Source organism: Tachysurus fulvidraco, chromosome 25 (assembly GCF_022655615.1).
Source record: "Tachysurus fulvidraco isolate hzauxx_2018 chromosome 25, HZAU_PFXX_2.0, whole genome shotgun sequence".
In the NCBI taxonomy this organism is placed as follows: Eukaryota; Metazoa; Chordata; class Actinopteri; order Siluriformes; family Bagridae; genus Tachysurus; species Tachysurus fulvidraco.
In genome coordinates this window covers 8,804,643-8,823,417 of record NC_062542.1, presented here as the reverse complement: position 1 = coordinate 8,823,417, position 18,775 = coordinate 8,804,643, and the positions used below count along the sequence as shown (strand labels likewise).

Here is an 18,775-nt window from a genome sequence, read left to right as displayed (position 1 = left end):
TCAAGATGTTTGTATTTGCTAAATATAACCAAATTTGAATGTAGCAAAATAAAAATATTTACTGCTCCTGGAAATTTGTAAATATTTATCCATCATTGAATGGTAGATATAATATGTCCATTTTCTTCCAAAAATGGAATAACACTAGATACATCATTTGAAAAAGTTGTAATAGCCTTGATTTTACAAGCATACAAATGTGCATCGCATATGCATTTTTAAAAATATTTTTTATTTTAGTTTAATAAATTAGTATGAGTGTTATTGCAGGATAGTAATGCCCCATTCACATATTTATACCATACCTATGTATTTATCTATTATATTTCTGAGTGGGGAAAAAGACTAAACATTGTTATACAATAAGCTTTGAAATCAAACTGATGATTTGTAACTAATGCCTTTGCATTACATCTGATATGATGCCCCTGTCTCGGAGCCTGTCCTCTGGTAAAATATGAACATCTCTCATAGAAGAACTATCCTGAATAAAGGGCTACACTTTACCCATTAACAAATAACAGAAATTAGGGCTAGACAGTGTATTAATAGTTTTTTCTCTTTTCAGCAATTGTCATTATATGGGTGTGATAATACACTGCTATTGTGCTCTACCATGGAATTGAAATCTTATAGCCTTATACTTCTTATATTCCTCATATTCTATTCTACAAATAATTTAGTTATGCCAGGAGCAAAAAAATTAAACGAAAAAATGACATTTTGATTCCCTCTGTAGGGCACTGTGGTTTTGAAACTTTTTGAATGTTTGTTCATAACATGGCCACCCAATGAACCCCTGTTGCTGTCCAAAAGAACACTTTATTTCTGTTAAGATTTTTCTACTCAATCATATAAATCTCACACCCAGACAGAAATAAAGTAACGATAGGAGCAGTCAGTTTCTAGTGGCCTTTCAATTATGCCTCATTCACAACATGGCATTCAAGCAATTCTGGAAGTGCAGTGGTAGAGATGTTGACTCTTATTTCACAATGGAACAACCAAAGTTCCAGTAACAATGATCAGGAAGTACGAAAAAGCACCCATTTTATATTTTGTGACTTAAATGTTGTGTTTAATTTCTGGGGTATAACTGATTTGTATTATAAGAATAAATAAGGCAAGTAGCAGCAGATGAACATCTTATTTTTCCAATGTGAAGCAACATCTGCATATAAAATCATGTATATTTGAATCCAGAAAAGACTAAAATACAGATGTTGTAAGCCAAATGTTATAAGAGTTTGATATAATGGATTTCTATAAATTGTTCTGTGTATATGATTGTCAATGTGGGACAAAGTATGAAGGAAAGTACTTTATATAACTGGTCTGGAATATATACATTATAACAAATAGTTTTGAGTGACAATTGATAATGTGATTAAAATGTATCATTTTTTGATTATGGAATCTCCCAGTTCTCAAAAAATAATTGAAATTATTTCTAAATGCCTAAGATACTTAGTCTACCACTTAGGGTACAGTACAACACTAAAATCATAACACTCAAGTTTGCAGAGGCACAAACAAAACAGGTTCAAACAGTACTCTATATTAAAAGCACAACCACATTATTACACTTAAACATGATTATCCCTACTATTAAATTAGTTAACATGAAATATGCCTTTTGAAGAGACATTTGCCATCATTGATGCTTATGTTTGGCTCCATTAGCACAGGGAGAGGTGCCGTTTATGTAGTTTCTCATCATCTCTTTAGCTTTGTCATCTCTAGCTGGATTTTTTCTGTATGTCTGCAATGAAGTAAAATTAGAGTAAGGAATTAAAAGATGTATGGCATTCAGGTTTGTTACATAAGTGGAATGTTTATTATTCACCATCCTTTATTTGTTTTTGTACAGTCTCAACATATAGATGGTGTATGCAATTAGTTTTAATTTAGTTTTTGTAATTATAAGATGCCAATGGGCATATAGTAAAGTCCTATAAATATATATAAATATATAAATAGCATTTATTGTTTTGTTCATTGTTTCTTACCTGCACGTAAAAATTGATGAACAAGATAACAAGTGTAAGCATGTAGCTTGACTGAAAGAACAGGCAGCCCAGAGGAAAACCACAAGGGAAAAACACTGCACTTAATGTGTGAGTTATAGTTAATATAAACTGAACCTGAAATGAAAACCAGGAGAAACAGCAACAATGTTAAGCTCATATATAACTTTAAACAATTTAATACAATATAAAATTTTGTTTGTTATAATTATGAAAATGGTTTTAACTTCCATAAACCCCAAGCTACAAATATACAACACTCAAATGTTTTTGTGTTTTTTTCTGATTAAAGATGTCAAATATATGTATAACAGCAATCCATGCAATATCACTATTTAAACAATATATCAACATCTGGTGGAAAAATTGATATGTGACCTATTTTTAAGGTCAGTAAATATTTGCCTAAGTCAAACCAGTGTAGATAATTCTGAAACAGTGATTTGATCTGTGTATACCGATGACCCATAAAATACACATAGAATTCCTGATCATTTCATTTTCAACAGTCGCTACAAAACTCCATAAAGGTCAAAACACAGAATGACTAGTAAATGGTAAATTATTTGGCGGAAAGCTACCGGAAGCCAATGAAGGGAGCACAGCAGTGGGGTGGTATGTGAGAACCTAGGCAAGCTGAAAACAAGTTGTTCAGCTGCATTTGGCCTATATTGTAAACCTTATTTCCCCTAAATCTTTGGGTTATGAAGAAATAGACCTACACTGTACTTGATTCATAGTTAAATTATTGCTAGGGCAAAATGTCTGCTTGTTGCACTATGAATTTAAATGGTAAGTAAATCAAACTTTTTTTTATCATTTACATCTATATACTATTTTATACATTTAGGTATTTGGAGTGAAACCATGAATCATTACAAACTCATTAAGCCACTTACTGTAAGCAGACATGCCTAGCTCTCCAGACAAATACTTGAAGTTCTTTCAAGGATAAAATCAGTGCAAGCTATCAACATTCCTATTCTCTATTGTCCCTTCAACAATCAAATCAAACCAGAACCACATCCCAACACTTGGCTGAAACCATTTTAGCCCTACTTTATTCCTGTGCTCAATATCTAAACCCATTCATTTTTAGCCCACCTCACTTTCCATCCTTAATGCCTGGTCTTCAGTGTTTGCCACGTCTCGTACGTTAATTTGTCTCTTGGGGTACGTTTTGTTCAGTCAAATTTCAAACCTGGCTGTAATGCCTGCTCCAAATTATACTAGCCTTAAAGCAAAGGAACAGACCATAGACCATTTTTTTAATATTCAAAATCTATACAAATTTGTAGAGGCCAATAATTAATGTTTCCTATCAGGTATTTGTAATCTACCTAGTATTACCTTGAAGTAGACTTCAAAAAATGTAATAAAATTGTCACATTCAGAATCATACACAGTAGATGTATTGAAAGTAGATGTATTTTTTATGACTGCCCTCGATATAAAAATAGCAAATTACACTAAGGTAGAGAAAAAAGTAATAAAGATAGGGCACAAGTTACGTACAGGTTGTTAGGTAGAAATAGATATCAAAAATAGAGATAGTAACTGAATACGGTACAGTGATGCATTTAAATATGAACATAATCATATACTGTTCAAGTGCAAAATGTGCATGTAATTCAAATTGTGCAGTTGTGCCCAGCTTAGGTAGTGGGTGTTGTGGCAGTCCAGAAAGGGTCCAGGCTCTAGGTATTCTCGTGGTTGAGGGCCCAGATATCTGTATTCACCTTCAAGTTGCGGAAGCTCTTCTCTGAACTAAACAAAGAAAAGCGTCCATTTGACTTGACTTGTTGGGATAGCTGAGGTCTTTCACTGTCTTCCTAGCCTTGGTCCAGCATGACTTACTGTAGATAGACTCCAGGTTAGGGAACTCAATGTAAATGCTACACTCAGCTGATCTCACCACCCTTTCAAGGTGATACTGTCTGGTGATACTTCTCGTCAATAGTGCACATGTAGAAAGTCTTTAGCACCTGAGAGGGCAGTTTTAGAATTCTTTTAAGCACCTGAGATAGTAGAGCTGTTGCTGTGCGTTCTTCACTATGGTGATGATGTGACAGGACAATGACAGGTCCTGCTTCATGTTGAAGTCCACTATCAACTCCTTTGTCTCTTTCTGACATTCAGAAAGAGATTGTTCTGATTTCACCAAATCTCCAGGTTTTCAATCTTTTCTAGGTAGATCGTCTCATCGTTGTTGTACTGTAGATCAAGCCCCACACAATTGTATAGTCAGCAAATTTGATGATGCTGGTGGAGATGGAAGTGGCCACACAGTCATATATTTACAGTCAGTGCAGCAGGTGGGCACCAGTGCTATTGGTGAGGGAGTATGAGGCATGTTTGCCCACCCATACTGTTTGTGGTCTGTTCATCATGAAGTTGGAGATCCATTGACATAGGGTTCAGCTACATCAGAGGACCTCCAAATTAGAAGTGAGAATGGAGGTATTTATGGTGTTGAATGCTGAACTGTAGTCTACAAACAGCATTTTAACATATTTCCATTTCCTGCTGTCCAGGTGACTAAGGGCTGTGTAATAAAGGTGTTCATTAGCATCCTCAGTAGAGCAGTTGGGATGGTATGTAAATTGTAGTGGGCCTAGGTTGTCAGGTAGTGAAGAAGTGAGGAAGTCTGTATGTCCATCTGGAAATTTTAATTTGGATGGTAGGCATAGGAGCATAGTGTGCACATGCTCTGAGCCTGTTCCTGACGCTGGCTTGTTTTCCCACACAGCCTTTTCTTCCCACACAGCCTTTTCTTTTTCCTCTGGATTTCGCATGACTAGGACTTCCATTCCACAGGATATTAATGGCAATAATTTGTGTCTTTGGAAATTAAAATTTGCATTAATTCAGTTTAATTAAATTTATTTGTATAGCGCTTTTAAAAATTTCCCACACATTAGGGTTCACACTTCTGTTTCTGAGCATCACAATATGTCTTGTTAGTCTCAAAGAAGGGCATTAATAATATTTCATTAGACATTTTGTGCATAAAGTAAATGTGGAAAAAAATTAGCTTGCATTATTGTACTGACCAGCTGGGCCTGTGTGAGATAACGTTTCCACCACAAGTACTTGTGCATGGAGGGAATGGTGGACAAGCCATAGTATGAATACATCAGCACATGGATAAAGCTGTTCAGTGTGGGTCCAAAGAAACCTGTAAAAAAAAACAACAATGCAGCATGTCAGCCCTATCTGGAATACACATACTTTTAGAAATAATAAATTATATATATATATAAAAAAATTATAAATCCACACAAAAGACTGCCAAAGGACAGTTCTTTTTTCTGTGTTTTTTAAGTTTTGTGTTTTCCCTCTATAGTTACTGAGCCTTGTGTTTCTGTGTTCGCACGTTGGGTAGGGGATGCACTCATGCTGAGCTTACCTTACCTTAGTCTAGTCCTTTATTTTAGTATGTCTAGTTTTGGTTCTTTTCCTTTCTTTTGTTTGAGAGTTTCCCCTAGATATGTCTTAGAGACACAAATCACAATATATTAGCCTTGACCCAAATATTTGTCTTATTATAGACAAATTTCTAATACAGTTGTGCTCAAAAGTTTGTATACCCTGAAAGAAACTGTTAAACATTGACATTGACTTGGAAAATATGACAGATAATGCAGAATATTTTTTTCTTATTTAAGAAGTGGTCACGTGAAGTCATTAATTATCACATATATGTTTGACTATTTTTAAAACATAATGATAACTGAAATAACCTAAACAACCCTGATTAAAAAGTTTACATATCCTTAAATGTTTGAACACCTGTTTCCTCACCTGTGACTCACTGAAATTGTTATTAGTGTCTGTCAGACAGACAAGCCTCACAGCTACTGGAGCAGAGTCATTTGGTGTGTTGAGACCAAAAACTGAACTTCATAGCCACAACAATAAACACAATGTTTGGAGAGAATTCAACAAGGCCTACTGTGAAAATTACACCATCCCCACAGTAAAACAGGGTGGGGGATCTCTTATGTTACGGGGCTGTGTGAGCTCCAGTGGCACAGGGAAATTTGTAAAAACTTGGGATGTAATGATCCATTATTTGGGATCGGTATCGGTACTGTACCTATCCAAGCATTTTGAGTGGATCGCGTATCAGTGGAGCGTGACCGAACCAAATCCGATACCCGCTGTCATGGGTATCGCACTTTTCAGAGCGCCGCCATTCGAATCCATTCCGCTGCAGGAATGCCCTAATAAATTAAACTCCGTTCCGCGTTTTACCTACAGCATTGACCACGCTCCTGCTTCCTGAAATCCATGGGCGTCGGAACCATTATATGTGTGTGGGACAGGACACGCCCACTTTTTATTTAATTCCGAAGCCCATGCCTGTGGTGGTTGATTAATGTAAATTAACTAACTATTGCTTGAACTTATAAGAAAAATACACTTATATTAAATTACATTAATGAAAATAAATATAATACATTTTATGGGTAATATGTTGCACAACCGCCTGCGACAGACAGGCAAGTTTAGCAGGCACCCTTTCCATTTACCTCAGTGCGTTAGACATGTCGTTCATTTGGGTGCAAGTTTTACATTTTGCATTGTGTTTCAAGAGTTCTAATATAAGATTGCCTTTTCTTAAGAAAATAATTTAATAATTGCAGTATATATGGTTTAGATGGTTATACAACTAACTGTTAAAAGTACTATTTCCTACTGCATTAATACTTAAAACCTTTAAAAGGTTTCTTGTGTTTTCATTTTTCATACAGTAAAGGCAAGGTTGACCCTCCAATGGCTACAGCAGAAAAATTTGAAAGGTTCTGGAGTGGCCATCACAGTCTCTTTACCTCAATATCATTGAGACACTTTGGGTAGATCTCAAACATGCAGTTTGTACAAGTCAACCAAAAAAAAGACAGAAACTGGAGGCATTTTGCCAAGAGGAACGGGTAGCTTTACCACAGGAGAAAATTAAGACCCTCACTGCACACCATCATTAATGCTAAAAGGGGCAATACACAATATTAAGAACTAAAGGTATGCAAACTTTTGAACAGGGATTATTTCCTTATTTTCATTTTATGTCATGTTTTATGGTTGTGGCATTTTGTTATGCCTTACATACTAACTTGAGTCCTATAAGAAATATAATAAATTTGTTTTGTCTACTCACTCATTTTTTTTTTTTTTAAAAATGGTACACATATTGAAAAGTTTTCTAAAAGAATGCAAACTTTTAAGAAAACTGTATATTCAATTTCTATTTAAATTAGTGGAGGCCATTAATCAAAACTTTCAAATCAGGTTTATGTATACTATCTAGTAATGCCTTAAAGTGTACTTCATAAATGATCCTGATCACTTTATTTCTGCTTATGCTGGTGCCATCAACGTTCTTACAGATGCTCATGTCTGTCAAAGATCAGCCTTTTGTTTGAACAAATTTTTACTTCCCCAGTCCCAAACAGTCTGTTTGCTTTCAGTTTTGCAGATGATATATCTCAGTACAAGTTCCAGGGCAGCTCTTCCTCCCAGCTCATTAACTGAACATAGTCATGATCTCCTGACATCATAAAAGTTTTAATTGACAATGTATTTCAGTTTGAGCCCATATTCCCCCATATACTCTGCAAAATCACTTTGGCATTCTTTGGCATTTCTGAAAGTACAGAATACGCTAACTACACTCCCACATATTACAAAATTCAGATACCAGAGTACCTACTTAGTGTATCACTTACAAAGCAATACATCGCGTCACCATGCCTGCCACTCCCCAAGACCTTAATGGTTTGCGTCTTCAAAATTATATTTCTGTGATGTACATATGAAGCTTTAGGACATATGGAGCACATGCCTCAGAATTTATTTCAAGTCTATTTGTTTGCAGATTTGTTTATCAAACTTTATCTTGAGAACTTGAACCTTTTTAAACAGTTCCTGGCACAAATAAAATAAAGCAAATATTGTTAGCTATTAAATATCATAATGAAGGAACTAGAACACAAAGGTAGACTTTAATGTTTCGACCATGCTCAAACAGGTTTTCTAAAATAAACTAAATTACAACACACTTCCATTTTATTAGGAACACTGGTAAACCTGGCATTCATGTAACTATCCAATCACCCAACTTCAGGCATTCTTAATGTTTAGACCATATTCAGCCAAGATACATCAGCTTCTTCATTGCATTAGATACAGGATGTTTGGTAATTCTTCCACCCTCATTAGCAAGAATTCCATATGATGTGTGAATTATTTAGCACTCTGATAGAGAAGATTGCAGCTGATTTGCAATGGTGAGAGTAGTGTAGTGTACAGAAACCTCTGGATGCCTTAGGCGGTGTTAGTAACCCCCCAACTACAGCATTAGAGCCCTCAAAGTGGGGCAAATGGGTGATGACTCGGTGACACAGTCACAAGGCCAAAGATAACACTAAAGAAAAAGAACACTCTCCACTTCAATGTCTTACAGTTTCGATCTCCTTAGTGAAGCACCTGCTAAGAAACCTAAAAAGATATGACTATCAGAGATTCTACCTTAAGCCATGTGAATTTAGCTTGGCCTTTATGGTCTCCAGCAGCACTGGCTAGGTGTATAACAGGAGCCAGGGCACCGGACATAGAAAGTTTTTTAGAGTCTTAGGTATGCATAGGTTATTGAAGGTAGTTTTTCATCATTAGGTGCTAATGTATGCCTTCGTACATGTACCTTACAGCAGGTTATGGACACTGAACTGCTAGATGTCCAGGTAGTGTTCCCAAAAACAATGTGGACTTCATAGATAATTGGAATAGGCTAGGCTACTGTAGCCTGTTAGGGTGGGATGGTGTCCTCTCTTTTGTTAAGGTACTGTTCTCATTTCTAGCAGCATGCCACCTAGTCTCAGAACCAGGGATACAACGATCCAATATTTTGGATTGGTATCAATGCTGATCCAAGCATTTTGGTGCGTAATTTAAGATTCACTTTAAAATATTGCCTTTTCTTCAGAAAATAATTGAATTTAATAATTGCAGTATATATAGTTTTGATTGTTATACCCCTAACTGATAAAAGTACTGTTTGCTGCTGCATTAATACTTTTTTAAGGTTTCTTGTGTTTTCATTTTTCATCCAGTAATGGGCATTTTTGTATTTCTTTACCAGAAACAAATAAATCTTAATAACTAAATGAGCTGTATACATTCTTTAGTTTTAAAGGTAGAAAAGAACACAGATATCGGATCGGCCGATACTGGCAAACTCTGGTATCGGAATCGGATCGGAAGAGAAAAAGTGGTATTGGTGCATCCCTACTCAGAACAGTTCTAATTACTCTGGATCCAATGCCAGGGAGCAAACCAGCAGGCTAAAATGTAAATCTGCTAGCTACAATGAGTCATTAACCAGGGTCACAATATTAAGGTTGTATCTGTTTCCTGAGTTAAACAAAATGTAGAAAAATTTTACTTAGCATAAAGCTAGATCATAGTGAATGCACATTTGATCTGAAGCTAGGACTGTAAAATATTAGATATCCTCCACTAAATCACTTCTTGTTAATAAAACTATTATTGAGCCGGAGTTTAATTGTACTATTACTATTTATGATGGTAATCTGGGCATCACACAAAAACCTAGACATACTGTATATTCAACGCGTTTGAAGTTCTTTATACTAACAACATATTTAGCCACAAAAATTAAGTCTACCAAGACAACTCAGCTCAGTATTTACAGCCTCCCCATACTCCCTGTGAGTTTGCAGATTTCATTTTAAACCTACACTGTAGCTGTTTTTCTCGATAAAGCATTAACAGTTGTAGACTTTAATATATTTTTTGATAATTCAGAAGACACTCAGTGATAGATTTAGTAGAGGTTAATCAGAACATAATAAGCACCCACTAATAATGAAGGTCATTATCTTGTTTTCTATTAAAATGTGCCATGATATATGCACTTTGCCATTAAGCCAATAGTCTCCCAGAATTAAACAACCAATAGGATGTTATAATTAAATAAGCAAATGTAATAATAAGTAAATGCTATCAATGTAGTTGTAGGTAGTATTTCAAATAGCATGGAAGGTAAGTCTTCTGAACCACAGAAAATCTCTTGGTGCTGCACCAGTGTATATCTCCACTGTAACTAAAGATAAACATATTTCAATGGCAAAATCTTAGATAAACATTATTTCAATGGCAAAATCTTTTGAGAATATCAAGCAAAGAAGATTATTCATTTTAAAACCAATTTGATAGCTAGTCCTGTATATAACAATATTACTATATCAGATCAGCATTTAGAATGTTTCGCTCTTCAAGAGATCGATTCATTTCACTCGATTCATTTTAATTTCTTCTTCAACCATACCTACATAATTCTTTAAACAGATAATAAATCCTAGTAGCAACTAAACCCCTTCTAAAAAGAATCAGTTCTTTCCATAGTACTGGCTATGTGCCTAAATATTTTAAATTCCTAATAATAAAAAAAACAAATAAAACAATTGACCAGTCAACATCAGAGCTCCCCTTTATCTCCAAGATCCTTGTAAAATTCTGTAGAACACCAGCTATGCTCATACTTATAAAAGAATAAAATTCAGTATCCTGTATCAGTCAGGATTTAGGCATCAACATAGCACAGAGACAGAAATGATTAAGTGATAAATGTCCTACTACTGGGCCTCTGATCAGGGTTGTGTCTCAATGCTAGTTTTTGACACCATTTCTTGTTGATTTTAAGGGATCAACCCTCTCTGGCTCAGGTATTAATTGACTGATCATTATCAGTTTGTAACTGGTGACTTCTCCGTGCATATTAAGGTTATTTTCAGTGTTCAACAGGGTTCTGTTTTAGGTCCACTGCTTCTTTTTTCATTATATATGATCTGACCTCTTTGAACAATTTTTCGAATACAGAGTATTAGCTTCCACTGTTATGCTGATTACACACAATTATATGTTTCTGCAAATTTTGCCTTAAGTATAAAATGCTACTACTGACATATAAAGGACTGAATTGTCTCAAACCATGAGCAAATGTTTTTACAAAGCACCATGTATACTTGAATCAAAAGGTGCAGGGTATTTGTTGATAGTAAAGGTTAAACGACAGGACAAGGATTTCTTATCATTCCCTACAGTTTTTTAGGTCCAGATGGGAATATTAGGTATAGATTGGATTTATTTACAATTGCACTGTCCAGAGTCTCAAGGATTCTTCCTCATGTTTTTCTTTGCCACAATTGCATTAGACTTGTTCATAAGGGATGCATAGAAATTTAATTTTAAACGTTGTCATTTTTATTCTAAATTTTTAGATTTCTGTAAAGCTGTTTTGTTGAGACAATATCTATTGTTAAACATGCTTTACAAATAAAATTTAATTAAATGTGGCAGCCACTTGTGCTTCTGTCTTAAAACATAAATTTGTATACTTACTCTGCCCACATGGGATCCAGTTGAGAACACACCACCAGATGTTAAACATGGAGGCATGGTGATACACATGTAAGAAGGTAATCTGATTGTTTTTCTTTCTTAGTATGAAGAAAATGGTGTCAAGAAACTCAATTAGCTTAGAGAAGTAGTACCACCACAGCACTTTTGCTACCTGCCCAGACAAGAAAAATACATTAGGAACTGTACAAAGATCAAATAATTTTTTTTATTGTCCTAAAGAAATTTCATAAAAATGGTAAAAATTTACACTTGATTAGATAAATGGCACTAAAAGTGACATGTAGTGTTTCTTACTTACTCTGATGTCACCCTCCCCTGCATCAAACAGGCCTTGGCATTTCAATTTGTATCCAGCCGACCAGGTTGCTGAAATAAGCTACCAAATTCACACACACACACACACACACACACACACACACACACACACACACACACACACACACACACACACACACACACACACACACACACACACACACACACACACACCTTGAATCATTCTTTGTATGGGCTAAAACTGCTGTTCACTTCCTTTTTCTTCTGTCATAGTTTCCTGCATCTTACTTGCTTACATCTGCCTGCTCACCCAAACACACATTTCTTTCATTTTCAGCCTTCTCATGCTCCCTTTCCTTCTCTATGTAATTCTTTTATAATATGCCTTGCTTCTAGGTGCACTCTCATTCTTTGTTTCTCTTAAATTATTTGCTCTATCCCTTACCTCCACCAGCATGTAGAAAGACAGCATGGTGACACCAAAGTTGTACAATAACAACATATTCTTCAAAGAGTAGGGCATCTTGTTCTTCATATACTTTGGTCCCAGGTAGACAATCAGGATGTAGATGAAGGTGAGGACAAGAGTGGGTGTGCAGGAGTCCAATAGCAGCCATCCTCGTACTCTAGGATCTACCATTAAACACATCCTGATCAAATCATGGTCTAAAAATATAAGTATTTCATCTTTACATCAAGATTTGTTAAATATTGCACCTAGCAGAACACCCAATTTTTAGGTAAGCATCCTTTGTAAGCTTGTAATTATTGATTTGCATCACACCAACAACCCAGATACACCACCAAATTACATTTAGTGATTTTTTTAAAGGCTTGTTCTGCAACTTCTTTTAGTTGTTTGTTTTAGAGGATTTCTTCTTTCAGTCTCCTCTTCAGGAGATAAAATCCTGGCGATTGACAATCACTTTTCCCCATAATACTGTAAAATCACATGATAATGAGCTCATTCTAAAAGTAACCATGCAAGCCCATGCCATGAAACTACCTACACTATGTTTGACCAATGAAACAATAGGTTTTGGATCATGAGCAGATCCTTTCTTTATTTAAATTTAGGCCTTAAATCTTGTTTTAGAACTTTTATTGCTCATGTCTGCATGTCCCAGTTTCTTTCTTCTAAAATCTAATGTGGCATTCTGATTCTTACTACTGTTGAGTTATTTTCATCTTGTGGTACAGTATGGTCTCTATGTTTCTTCTCTTGAAATTATTTCTGTTGTTTTCCTTGATGTTTATTATTAGAACAAGACACATTATTCTAGCCAGGGTTATTTACAACACATTCATTTGTACAATGAAACATACATCAATAAATAAATCAGAATTACAAAATAAAAGAAATTTTACACTACTTTGTCTGAGAATATTAGATGAGAAATGCCTACTGTATCTATTTTGCTTTACATTGCTTTACAAATTGCTAATCCTGATTTGCCAAGCTCCTAGAGTAAGGGTTACGTTCTGTAATACTTTAAAACCGCCAAACAATCGCTTCTTGTCTTATACTATGAATTATCTGGTTAGACCTAAACTGCATTTTGTTGCCTTGTACTTGTACATGTGTAATGACAATAAAGTTGAATCTAATCTAATCTAATCTAAAATCTAATCTAATCTAATCTAATCTAATCTAATCTAATCTAACAGAAATCATCAGTACCCTAAGACCTCAGAGGCCTATAGGTCAGAGTGTCAGTCCTGGAAGACGTCAGATAGTTTGCAAATCAGAGAAAGTCAAATTGGCAGGTTACGCATGATGCTCTTTATCTTATTATTGAGAGTTAGTACTTTCTCTTTGTGCTTTCCGAGACTTTCATAACCAAAGAGAGAGAGACTGAGCGAGCATATCATGCAACACACATACATTCAAAATCATATGCACACAGACAGAAAGCAAACTTGAACATGACAAAAGTTGCAAGTCTTTTTCTGTTTAGCTGTTCTGAGGTTTGTTGAGGGTTTTTGAAAGTATGGCAAAAGTTTTCATTGAATAAATGCAAGCCAGGTTCTCATGCTGGACACAAGCAGATTTTCTGCTGTGTCTCCTGTCACCATACCACACATGACACTCACAAATTGCTGGTGGTACTGTCTTTCAACTCCTGACAGGAACAGCAGAGTGTTCCCAGTGGGTCAATGAAGCCATGCAGCTGGTGACCCACAAGTCAACTATTAGCTCAGGTGATTGGATAGAGGAAGTTCATTTCAAACATAGCATTTGATCTACATTTGATCTACTGATACCATCAAGAGAGGTGATTCTTATGGCTCTGGAGTAGCTGGGTCCCAAGATGGGGGAGCTGTGACTGCAAGTATGTCCAAAAAGTGCATCCCAATTCATCCCGATCCCTTGTGGAGAATACATTTCACCATCCCAGAAAGCACAGGCTACAAGGGTAAATTTTCCAACATGGATTTGCAATTATGTGGTCACGAGGACGTCATAGAAAACCACACTGAGACATCTTCAGGTTCCCATCCCGGTTGCCTGAACACAAAAACCTGGTATGTGGTAGCTCATTGGTTAAAGAGTTAACCCCAGGACAACCAAGCAACTATTGCTGGACCCGTGAGCCAGGCCCTTATCCCTCAATTGCTCAGTTGTATAAAATGAGGCTATGCTTGACATGCAGATAATCAAGGAGTCCGACAGTGACTGAAGCCCAAGACAGATGGGTTGGTATGCTTTTGTCTTATGGGCAGATGTTTCCCCAAAATGCAACTGCAGCCTTAGCCTAACTGCAGCCTCCCCAACTGCAGCCATGACAAGACTCAAGACCAAAGGTTTGTACTTAATTATGACATCTGACCTTCCTATAAAGTAGGGACCCTAGACGCTCCCTAGACTGGTTTGTGCGGTGTCGGTATGTGGTGGTGGACACATGGTTGAGCATCAACTGTGGACAGAGAGAAGGCAGGCCAAGAAAGGTAGCACATTATGATTCTCACCTTTATCTTATTATTGTTAACTTAGGTCTCTTTGTGCTTTCAGGGACTGCCATAACAAGAGAGAGTGACTGACTGAGTGGGTGGAGCATGCAACACAAACATGGAGTCTGTTCTGTTTGTTGTTTTGAATTTTGGTGATTTTTTTAAAAGTGCAGCAAAAGTGAGGACTGAATAAATATAAACAAGCGTGCAGTTGAAATTACACCTGTCTCTTCTTGTTTCATACTTCATTGTATGTCTTTTTTCCAGAGGCTATGGTAATTAATGGCATGAAAACTTGGAGTTAACTGGAAGCTCTAAAGTGAACTGCAACACATTTGTATTCCTCTTGTGGTCTTGTTCTAGTGGGCACTTGAAAAGGAAGGGGGGCACATTTAGTGAGTATGAATTAATTACTTTAAAAGCATGAACTCAAATGTTAAATTACTTAAGCACATTAAATAATCTTGGCCCTCAATATTCCCCAGGAATTATAAGTGGCATTCCACTGGGATTTGTATTACTAATATGGCTTATATGGTTATATGAACTTTAACCCACTTTTGATTAGCTTTGGCAGGACTTCCATGTTACAGTACCATCTTTGATTTTCTACAAATTTTGCAAGACAAAAATCAACCTCTGTTTTGCATATATAATGGTATTGTAGTAGTTATGAATTTATTGAATGCATGTACTAAATGAGAAAAGGTAAAGAAAAAGTCAATAGAATGTAAAAGGTTATTTGATGAGTAATAATGCAAAGGATGAATAAGTAAGTAAGTAAGTAAGTAAGTAAGTAAGTAAGTAAGTAAGTAAGTAAGTAAGTAAGTAAGTAAACAAACAAACAAAAAATAAATAAATAAATAAATAAATAAATAAATAGAGATAAAAATCACAAACCTCTCTCTCCAAATAGTTTATCCACTGCAGAGTTTAACCATGTGTCAATGGCAATGAAATAATTCTGAAATGCAAAAAAAATGAAAAGAAATGTGTGGGAATGGCTGGTATTGCTTACAAAAGAGAAAAAAAAGCCTGAAGAAAACCTCATTCCTCATTCTCTTCTGTTGTGTACACACAAGACTCATCTTTAACTCAATCTAATTCAATGTCAGTGATGTATAGGGTGAATTTCAACTCCAGAAGTTTAGATGAGCAATGAAGATCTTATATATTATGGTAGGACTATTGTTGTCATGACCACTTTTAAAGCTTGAAGTAATTCCTTTATTTTTCTGTTAAATCTATAGACCTTCATAAGTGTATTATGTTCACACCTCAGCAAATCAGCAATCAGCAAAAAAGAAAAAGACATCCATGTGTCCTTTCTCATTTTACAGGACACTGCCTGCTTCTTGTTTCTCTGTGTATGTGTGTGTGTGTATGTGTGTGTGTGTGTGTGTGTGTGTGTGTGTGTGTGTGTGTGTGTGTGAGAGAGAGAGAGAGAGAGAGAGAGAGAGAGAGAGAGAGAGAGAGAGAGAGAGAGAGACTCAATTATCCTGTGAGTGGCCATTTTAAAACAGTGCCACATTGTCCTCCTAAGAACCTTACTATTCGTTGATTGGGTGCAAGACAAGGTGTATGCTGACCTGGTTGGAACTCGAAAATCCCACTCACGACCAAAGGTAGAAAATGTGATACATTTTTGTATAATACCAAAGTGTCTTGTATATGTATACTGTATCTATGCCCCAGGTTGTCTTGTGCCTGGAAATATATATCTCATTGTATATTATAACCTCAGAGATTAAAAAAAATATATGTCACTTTTATCAGCATCTCATGAATACAGAGCTTATGCCAGGAATATTGGGCACAAGTCCATCAAAGGATACTATGTACCCACTCATTCATAGCCACAAAACTAGAGTCATGCTGTTGGTAGGAAACCAAACCACTCATATAGATTGCATGTGAAATCATGACTCTGAGCTGTGAGGCAGCAATGACACCAATGCAACACCATTTCAAAGGCTTTTCAGTGTATTCCATTTGCTTTTGGAAATGATACCACTGGTGATCACCTTGCACGTTATATCTTGGTCAATTAACCCATTAGTACATACATTTATAGAAGACTATACTGATGGAATTTAAATTGTATCAACATGTCAAATAATCAGACACCAAGTATTAATTATGAATTTAGAGTCAGTTATTAGCAATAACATTAATCATTAATTCATCAATTAGTTCATTAATCCTCCACAATAATTTTTAAATGAAAATGTGGACCTAGGAAAGGTTAATATCTAAACCAAGAACTAGCTTTTAACTGTGTGAAACTGTGTGAAACTGTGTGCTTTTTATCACTGGGATAATTTATAATGGACTCCTTTTCAAGGCAGAAGCAATAAAAGCAAAGAAGAACTTGTAGATTAAGTAAAATGTTCTGGTTCTTTACCAGATGAAATAATATCATTCATATCTATTTTATCTACTAACAAAACAAAAATATTTAGACTTGTAACTAATCCATAAAGATAATTCATTTTAGGTTGGCTTATTTCTGCATAAAAGAGGTCTTTCAAATAGATGTAATACTTACAGTTTAAAATATTTAAAATTGTTCCATGTATTAGGCAATTAGGTCAGGAAACCCCTCATCTAAATCATTACATGTGCATCTTTATCCAATTCCAGGCACCATAATAATAACAAACCTAAAATAGTCATTCATATGGACGGTGTAATATCAGTATGCTATTATTCTGCAATATGTAAATAAAATTTAATACGCCACTTTCTAGACAAAAAGTGTCACCCCTGCCTCAACATAATCAGAATAGATAACTTAAGCATTGGTCCAGATATACCATGAACACTAAACAGATCTAAACACATGAAAGTCATTGTTTCTTACCTTTCCGGTGATATCCATAGCTGGGCTTCTTTCACTCGTTTTAACGCTAGAAACAGTTGCCACTTAGTGAATTCACAGACCTTGTGTTGTCTGTGACTGAACGGTGACGCGGTTTCCCCTCCGCGGTTCTAACATGCGCGTGCAGTGCATCGAGGTATTAGGTGTAGTGGGCGGGGCTTCTGTGCAGAGTGTTAGTAGGTACTAGACATTTCGCCACCTGCCAGCTTCTTTGGGGAGCTATTGGATAGCAGATATCGGTGCTTCATAATAAGCTAACATAGTCACATTTTATTTTGGTGCACAAAAGTACGGAGTACAAAACACATGTAACACAAAATGAGCTTGTGACTAAGAGCTTGTAATCCTTGAGAATTCTACTGTTGTCCTTTTGGGGAACGCTTAAGGGATCTGTGGAATTCATTATCATCATCAGTGTTTCCCAGAAATGTTTACAAGTAGAACATTTTTAATGTAGTTAATCACACTCACACACACACACACACACACACACACACACACACACACACACACACACACACACACACACACACACACATATGTATATATAAAATGTACACAGCTTACACACACACACACATATATATATATATATATATATATATATATATATATATATATATATATATATATATATATATATATATATATATATATGTGGGGGGGGGTGCTTACTTTGTGTAAGCTGTGTACATTTTTAATGTAGTTTATCACACAAATGCAGCTTACACAAAGTACTTGCTTGCACACACACACACACACACACACACACACACACACACACACACAGTATATTTGTGTGTATATGTATATGTGTGTGTGTGTGTGTGTGTGTGTGTGTGTGTGTGTGTGTGTGTGTGTGTGTGTGTGTGTGTGTGTGTCTGTTTTTAAGCAAGTACTCGTATGTAGAAATTAAGAGAATTTTCAACGAAATCATCGCCTAAATGCTACATACTGTACCAGTACAAAGCGCGTGCACGGTTCCGCCTTAACAGGGCCTGCAGGCCGTGCATGCGCACCAGCAAGGTCGCGATTATTGGCATCGGTCCATCCCGGTGCGCGCGTGAATGGCTGTAAAGTGGTGGGCTGATGGCGGATATTGTGGGGTGACGCTGCTCATGCTCTCTGGTTGGTTCTCCTACGGAAGAGGGGCGAGCGTGCCAAGAAAATTGATAAGAACGCAACGGTGAACAAA

At 36.1% G+C, this 18,775-nt stretch overlaps 1 protein-coding gene across 1 annotated transcript; it reads right to left on the bottom strand.

The window, feature by feature from the left end:
- Window positions 1-792: 792 nt before the first annotated feature.
- On the bottom strand, window positions 793-17,721 carry elovl2 (ELOVL fatty acid elongase 2). Its single transcript, XM_027172767.2, has 8 exons — window positions 17,563-17,721; window positions 15,600-15,663; window positions 12,193-12,380; window positions 11,770-11,847; window positions 11,451-11,622; window positions 5,081-5,205; window positions 2,010-2,144; window positions 793-1,762 (listed from the first exon to the last, which is right to left on the bottom strand). The coding sequence occupies exons 1-8, from the start codon at window positions 17,578-17,580 to the stop codon at window positions 1,655-1,657; spliced, it is 888 nt and encodes a 295-aa protein (XP_027028568.1). The 5' UTR covers window positions 17,581-17,721; the 3' UTR covers window positions 793-1,654.
- Window positions 17,722-18,775: the final 1,054 nt, after the last annotated feature.

What these genes read in the sequence shown, in the direction of transcription:
- elovl2 (XM_027172767.2), bottom strand. An exon ending in TAAACTATTTGGAGAGAGAG is followed by an intron (nt 12,381 to 15,599) that starts GTTTGTGATTTT and finishes GTTTAATGGTAG; the next exon opens with ATCCTAGAGTACGAGGATGG. An exon ending in CTGGATCCCATGTGGGCAGA is followed by an intron (nt 5,206 to 11,450) that starts GTAAGTATACAA and finishes TTTTTTTTACAG; the next exon opens with GTTTCTTTGGACCCACACTG.